Genomic DNA, 7,161 nt, shown 5'->3' with positions numbered 1-7,161 from the left:
GATGAAGCAGCATCAAAAATTGCCAAGGAGAAGCTGCCCTCCTTTGGGAAGCGGATCCCAGGCTGCTTCCTGCCTTACTCCAGGGCTCTTCAAAGCCTTGTTCCATTTCTCCATTCACTATGGGACCTTCTGGAGCCCAAAGTCCATGTTGCAGGCAATGAGTTCCCCTTCCTAATTTTCATGCTCCTGTGGGGCTGGGGAGGGAGAAGGTGCCCATGGATTTAGGTACCTGTTGGTGTCTTGCTTTTGGATTTCTGTAGAACTCCAATGAGGCTTTGAGCAACCAAGTCTAGCTGAGAGGCCTTCCTGCCTATGACAGGGAGGTTGGAGTAGATGATCTCCAAAGTCCTTTCCAACCTAAGCCATTTACAAGTCTATGAATAATAAATCACTCCAAGTCACCCAACTCTTTCCTCTCACCTGACCCACTGCTGTTCAGCTTCAAGAGGAGAGGAGTCAGTCCCCAACGTGTCACACTTTGCATCATGCCAACAGCACCAGGAGCATCCCTCGCTCTTCCTCAGAGCCTGTTAAAGGCCTCTGGGCAAAGACGAGCCAAGATAATTAAAGAATCCCTGCATAGTGGAGGTTGGAAAGGATCCTCTGGAAATCATCCAGTCCAACCCCCCTGCTAAAGCAGGGGCACCCACAGCAGGTTGCCCAGGATCACAATGGCCAGGTGGGTTTGGAACCTCTCCAGTGAAGGACATGCCACAATATCCCTGGCCAGCTGGGTCCAGATGGGCAAGACCAAGCTGAAAAGAGGAGCTGGAGCCTGGGGAAGGTCATGGAGTCCACAGCCACCCCTCTGCTGGCTCTGCCTCCATGGCATGGTGGTGGATCTCCCTTACAAGCTGCTCTGGTGCTGTGACACAGGAAGTCAATTGCTGTCCTGCTCATCTCCCAGAGATGCTGTCTCCAAATGAGCCATCACTGGTACCCAACAAGCACTACATTGAGATGCAGCCTTGGTGGACACCAAGAGGCCATCACACCAACACCATCACTAACTTGGGTGGTAGGCACAGAGGGGCCTGGACAGGTGCCCAAAGGTTTGTTTAAGGAGAAACCAAGCTCGTTCCTGGTTTCTACAAAACTGCTTTAATGACAAAATGGCTGGAAAATACTTTTTGGTGCATTTCTGGTACCATCAAGAAGCCCTGTGTGATCCCCAGGCTCAAGTCCCTTCCAGGTCAGGGATCACCCACTGCCTGGAAGGACAAAAGGCTCTTCTCAGGCACCTTCTCCCAGTGCAAAACATCCCAAGGGAAGGGTCTGTCCTCAAGACCACACAAACCTCCTTCAAGACCCTCCACTGTAGACAACTTTCCTTCCAACCACACAAGCATGGGCTGGAAATAACCTCTGTGAAGCGGCATTGAGGTTCCTTCTTGGTTCAGGAGTGCTTCTGTGGCCACCACCCTTCTTCCCATCACTGAAGCCAAAGCCCTGTTGGCATGCTACTGGGGCAGCCAGGCAGCAGGAGTGTCAAACGATGCTTCCAGACCGGAGCCAGCCCAGCTAAGTCCCCCAGACAATGAATAACACCTTGACAGGTGCTGAACACAAGAGGGTTGGAGACAGTAGAGTCCAAACCTCAGCAACCACTGGGCGATGGGGCGAAGAAATACACAGCCAGGAGGATGAAGTAGACCATCACCAACACTGTGCCTAGGGCAGACAAAGCAGGTGGGAGGAGGTTACTGTATGGAGCAAGGACAAAAGTTGGGGTTTAAGACCTTTTGGTATGGTCTGGTCTAACTCACTAGAGAGGGCTTTCATGGTCCTCTGCAAAATCTCAAGGGGGGCTTAAAATACCCTCTTAAAAGGTGAGAAGGGAGTGATCCCTCTTGGACCTCCAAAGTGGTTAACCAAGCCCCCAGGTTTGCTCAAGCCACCACATTCCAAGAGATGCCACAAGCAGATGACCCCAGGGCTGTCTCCAAGGAGCCTCCCACCCCATCAGCATGTGAAAGGTGCGTACAGCAAGTCCCCCAGCAGCCTCACAGGCAATAAGTCACCTTGGAAATAGTCACATTTGCCATCCATGAAGATGTAGTTCATCAGCACCACACTGAACATGCTGGCATAGACATGGAGGTCGCTGAAGACAAGCATGAAGTTGGTTGGCTGTAAAGCAGAGATGCTGGGTTCATGGCCAGCCAGGACAACCCTGCATCAGCTACAGATGGAGGCTTGCACACCACCCCTTGAGCCCCCTCTGCCACATTTTCCTAGGGCTGGGAACATCATCAGCCAGGGTAGGAGACATCTGACTCCACTTTCCCCTGCACTGAGCAGAGGAGAGGAGACACTGGGACAGCAGCTGTGGCATTGCCATGTCTCACAGAGCTCTCTGTCCCCAGCCCTGCTGAGGGAGGTCACCAAAGGGCTGTCCTGGGGTTACTTACATAGAAGATAGTGAAGAGCACCAGGATGGGGATCTGGAGCATGCAGACCTGGACAGCAATGCAGTTCCCAATCTCAATGCTGGGGAGGACAGAGAGGTTAAGAGCAAGCAAGAGCCAGGTCTCCAGCAATCTTTGAATCATTCAGCTTGGAGTCAGAACAAACCCATCTTGAGGAACAAAATCATGGACCTCAAAGTGGCTCTGGTCCCATATTTTGGGGTGGCTTTAAGTCCTCTTGAGGGCAAATACCGACAGATGTGACCCACCAATGCTATTAAACTGGGCAGCCCATCACAGCTACGGCCTATGAGGGCCATGCTGGAAGAGAGCACCCCAAAACCCATCCTTTGAGCCTTCTCACCTCAAGCTCAGGTTGTTCTGCAGGGCAAACTGAATGCCATTGACAATCTCTGGCAGCTCAGGCACCATTGCCAGCACAGTGACACCAATGAAGTACTGTAGGAAGAGATGACATCAGCACACGCATGTGGCCTGATCCGGACCACAGCCAAGCTCCTCAGGGCATGGAGCATCTCAGCATCTTTCCCCTGGCATTTGGGTCTCAGCCCTGTAGCCAGGGCAGGTTCTCAACCCTGGAGGGCATACCTTGGCCCTCAGAGCCACCCAAACCCGGCTCACTACCATCCCTCCATGCTGACCTGTGAGATAGTGGAGTTAGTGAGGATGGGACTGATGTGCTCTGTGGCCAGGTCAGCACAGGCTGACATACAAAGGGTGGAGAGCAGAAGGATGACCAGGGCCTGCCAACGAGACCAGTGGACCACAGCACTGTGGTGGTGTCCAGGCACTAGGGGAAGAGCAGAAACATGATGGGACATGGTGGGGTGGTGAGAAGCAGTGGTCCTGCAGCTGGGGCATCCCATGGGGACACTCACTGTGACAGTCACTGATGTGGATGTCGTAGATGTGCGAGTGAGTTTTCAGGGTGAAGAAGAGACCGATGAGGTAGGCAGCTGGGAGCAGCAGGGACACTGTGTACACCAAGGGTCTGTGGGACATAGGTGACATGTTCAGTGACACTAGCTGGGGTGTGTCATGGAGACCCCAGGGCAGGTCCCCTGGGGGTGAAGGAGATGGGGTGCTGCATGGGAGCCCTTCACTGGGGCAGACAGAGGACCTGGGAGGGAAGTGGGACTATGACTAAACCCAGGAGGTGCCACCCCAATATGGGGACAGCCCTGTCCCCATCCCAACAGACACTCACTGGACATGACTGTAGTAGAGGGTGCCATTGGTATCCATCTGCAGAGAGAGGACACCTGTCAGTAGGGACGCAGGAGACAAGGAACAGCCCCACAGCCACTGGTGAGAGCAGGAGCCAGGTGAGCTCTGTGTGTCCCCAGCTCCAAACTCCAACAGCTGAGGGTTCATGTCCTCACTCACCAGGTCAAAGTGACAGTTGTGGCAGAGGTAGTGGCCCAGTGGGTTCTGGGTGACGTTGTGGCACTCGCCACACACCAGCTTCCCATAGACCTTTGAGAAGAGCGTCGGGGCGAAGACACCTGCAAGGATGGAGGGACACGGGGTAGATGGCCATGCTGGTGGGACATCCCAAACTTGGAGACACCCCTGTCCCCAACTCACCTCCCACAGAGAGGAAGAGCAGGGCCGAGCTGACACCCGCCGAGCGGCTGTTGAACCGTTGCTCCTGGTGCCTGATGCCCCCAATCACCATGCAAAGACCCTTGGGGACGGAGAAGGCCCCCCCAAAAAAACAACCAACCAAAATGAAACAAACAAACAATCAGCACTTTGCTCCCAGCATGCTCCCAGGTCTCATGGCATGGGGGCGTGCCCTCATCTCACCGGGACGAAGAGGACGCAGCCCACCAGCGTCCCCGTCAGCGCCGACTTGACGACCTCGGCGTAGCAGCGGTTGCCCTCTCGCGAGCCCTTGATGAGGGCTGTGATGTAGAAGGTGAGCTCCGTGATGGAGCCGAAGGTGGCGTTCACCACTGCTCCCACCGCAAAGTTGCTCTGGGCCGAGATGCTGGAGGAGAACAACATCAGGAGCAGCGTGCTGCCGCCTGTCCCTGCCTTGCCACCAAGCATCCTCCCCCCTGCCGCTCACCTGGCAATGGCCATCCCGATGTAGTAGGAGAGAGGCATGATGGAAAGCAAGGCCAGCGTGAACTTGATGGAGGAACTGGTCAGGCGGTTGTGGCTGTCCACGTAGCCCAGCACCAGCGTCACCAGCACCAGGGGCAAGAGGTCTGGGGTGGCCAGTCAAGGAGATGATCCAGGTGGGGTTGGATCTGGAGTCAGCTCACCACCCTTCCAACTCCAGCCCACCAAAGGATACTGACAGCAAAGACGTTGATGCCATCCACGGCATATTTGTAGTAGTAAGGGTTGACAGCATGGTAGCAGCAGAGGATCACCTCCCCCTCCAGAGGGGCCTCTGTCTGTGGAGGTACAAGTGGGTGACACTGCTCCAAGCACCACACCCCACCCCACAAGCTGCCCTGGAACAAGACAGGCGAAGGAGGGAAGAGAGAGGGCTGGGGATCCATCACAGAGTCACCCACCATCTTCAGGCGCCGGATGAGGACCTGGTCTGGGGGCTGCAGCAGGACACTGGTGACGGTGCGAGCACTCAGCTTGGCCACAGGGATGAGGATGATGAGGAGCCACGCGGTGACACACACCAGCCCATGGGCCAGCACCAGTAGCGGGTAGCCCAGGCACAGCCATGCCACGGTGCCAGCACGTTGCTGCAGATGAGTGCCCACCTTAAGGGTTTGCCCCACAAAACACCCACCCCAGAGGAGGAGGCACCCATGGATGCCATCCCCACCATGATGAGGGGCTACTGGGGTGTCCACACCCAGAAGAGGGTGTCACCATGTCCAGCTTACCCAGTGCTTGGTATCTGCCCAGCACCGTGGGCGCCAGCGGCGTGGCACGGGGCCACTGAGCAGGGGTGAAGTCTCCCCTGCGCTGGCCTCACATGCACCCAGTGCCCGGCGGGATTTGGGGACCTGAGTGGGGAGATAGGGGTGGCAGGGTGTGACATGGAACACCACAACCACCCCTTCATGGAGTCCTCAATTTAGGGCACATCGTTACCTCCACTTTCTGAATCACTTTGCCAAAGGGCCAGAGAAAATACCCAGCCAGGTCCCAGCAGAGCTGCCCTATAAGGACACAAGCATCAGCTCTGTTGGGGATACAGCAGGTCCCCCCCAGGAAAAAGGAACCCAGGAGACCCCAGCACTTATGGGTGCTGTTTTGGGCTCAGCCAAGAGACCCACAGCTCACCCAGCTCCTCATATGGGGATCCCACATCTGGGACTCACCATAAGGAGCCCCCACAACGGTGATGAGCATAACAGCAGCCAGGAGGACATAGAGCAATGAGAGCCACCAGCCAAAGAGTAGCAGGTAGAGGACATTCCCACATGTCACTGAGGACCCTGTGGGAGACACAGGATGAGGCTGTTGTCACCTGCACCATCCCAAATCCAGGCTGCCACCACAGAGGGCGTCCCCAAGACCATCCACCTCCAGAGCTTCGGATGACGTTGAGGTCGGAGTAGAGCTCCTTGACGATCTCCGATCGGTCCTCCCAGGGCCGCGCTGTCACGTGGCTCTTCCATTTCTTGAAGCCAAACTGCAGAGGTGATTTTAGGGTGAGGGGGAGTGTGGAGAGAAAAAAAAAACCCATGACAGCCACACAGGAGCACCCACAGGTGGCTCCCACCTATGCCACAAGCACTCACCTTGTAGTTGTTGGAGAGCTTGTTGGCCTCCACAGCATTTTCTGCTGTCAGGGTGGTCTTCATCATGCAGCTCTCACAGACATCATCTGAGTGCTGCTGGCAGCAGGACGGGGAACACATGGCTGTCGGGCAGACAGAAGGTGAGAGAGGATGTGGGACCTCCTCCCAGCACCCTGTAACGAGCTCATCCGGTGGCCAACCTACCTGGGGGGACACGAGGGTGGTGGAGGTGGCAGCCCAGGTCACTCAGGTCACCCTGCACATTGTTGATGATGGCACACTGGCGATCACAGAGGGAGCCCCGGCGGAGGTCACTGCTGTCACTTCGGGGCTCAGCAGCCTTAGGGCCATCTGCAGGAGGGTATGGGGGACCATGACAGCTGGAGTTACACTACAGCCATATCCTGCCTGGGCTCAGCACCACAGGAAACCCAGGTGCTGCTGCACCGGGGTATCACCTCGGTCCACAAACCTCACAGGGGACCCACAGAGCTCCCAGGCAGTAGTACCCAGGGCGATGGGAAAGAACTGGGGAGCCCCCCTTGGTGCCAAGTTTGATTCTTGGGAGAGGGAACCCCAAGCCAGGGAGCATTTCCCTCCAGTGCTCAATGAATCTTCCTGGTGCTCAGTGCCATGCTGGGCGGAGGACAGGACACCCTCCGGGCCCCCAAGAGGAGTCGCGGGGATGTCTCCCGGTGCCCGACATGGTGCTCGGGAGGGGAAAACCTCCCAGGGCCCGGCATGGAGAAACGCCTCGGTGGCCGGTGTGATGCTCGGGATGGCAGAGCCCGGTAAGCAGGATAAAGATCCTCCTGGTGTAATACTCAGGAGAGGGAACGCTCCCAGGGCCCAGGACAGTAGGGGAAGCCCCTCGGTGCCCGGTGTAATGCTAGGGAAGCAGGGGGAACCCTCCCTCCCCGCTCACCGAGCGTATCCTGCGCGCAGCAGCAGCGGCGACGGCGGCCAGACTCGCTCTCGGTGGCCATAGCGAGAGCGGCGGCGGCGGC

General features: G+C 56.7%; 1 protein-coding gene across 1 annotated transcript; it reads right to left on the bottom strand.

Annotated features, from left to right (window-relative positions):
* Nucleotides 1–1,086: 1,086 nt before the first annotated feature.
* On the bottom strand, nt 1,087–7,158 carry LOC137454426 (uncharacterized). Its single transcript, XM_068164469.1, has 20 exons — nt 7,080–7,158; nt 6,359–6,505; nt 6,155–6,276; nt 5,937–6,045; nt 5,732–5,848; nt 5,502–5,569; nt 5,291–5,413; nt 4,961–5,146; nt 4,735–4,837; nt 4,504–4,645; nt 4,239–4,422; nt 4,017–4,116; nt 3,816–3,934; nt 3,637–3,674; nt 3,308–3,420; nt 3,071–3,219; nt 2,773–2,867; nt 2,412–2,490; nt 2,022–2,130; nt 1,087–1,671 (listed from the first exon to the last, which is right to left on the bottom strand). The coding sequence occupies exons 1-20, from the start codon at nt 7,138–7,140 to the stop codon at nt 1,598–1,600; spliced, it is 2,238 nt and encodes a 745-aa protein (XP_068020570.1). The 5' UTR covers nt 7,141–7,158; the 3' UTR covers nt 1,087–1,597.
* Between the last annotated feature and the right edge of the window lie 3 nt (nt 7,159–7,161).

This window comes from Melanerpes formicivorus, unplaced genomic scaffold, assembly GCF_026170545.1.
Source record: "Melanerpes formicivorus ecotype bairdi unplaced genomic scaffold, bMelFor1.0.p_v2 SCAF_3, whole genome shotgun sequence".
NCBI classification, from domain to species: domain Eukaryota; kingdom Metazoa; phylum Chordata; class Aves; order Piciformes; family Picidae; genus Melanerpes; species Melanerpes formicivorus.
The sequence above is the reverse complement of the archived record's forward strand: the minus strand, read 5'-3'. Positions and strand labels throughout refer to the sequence as shown.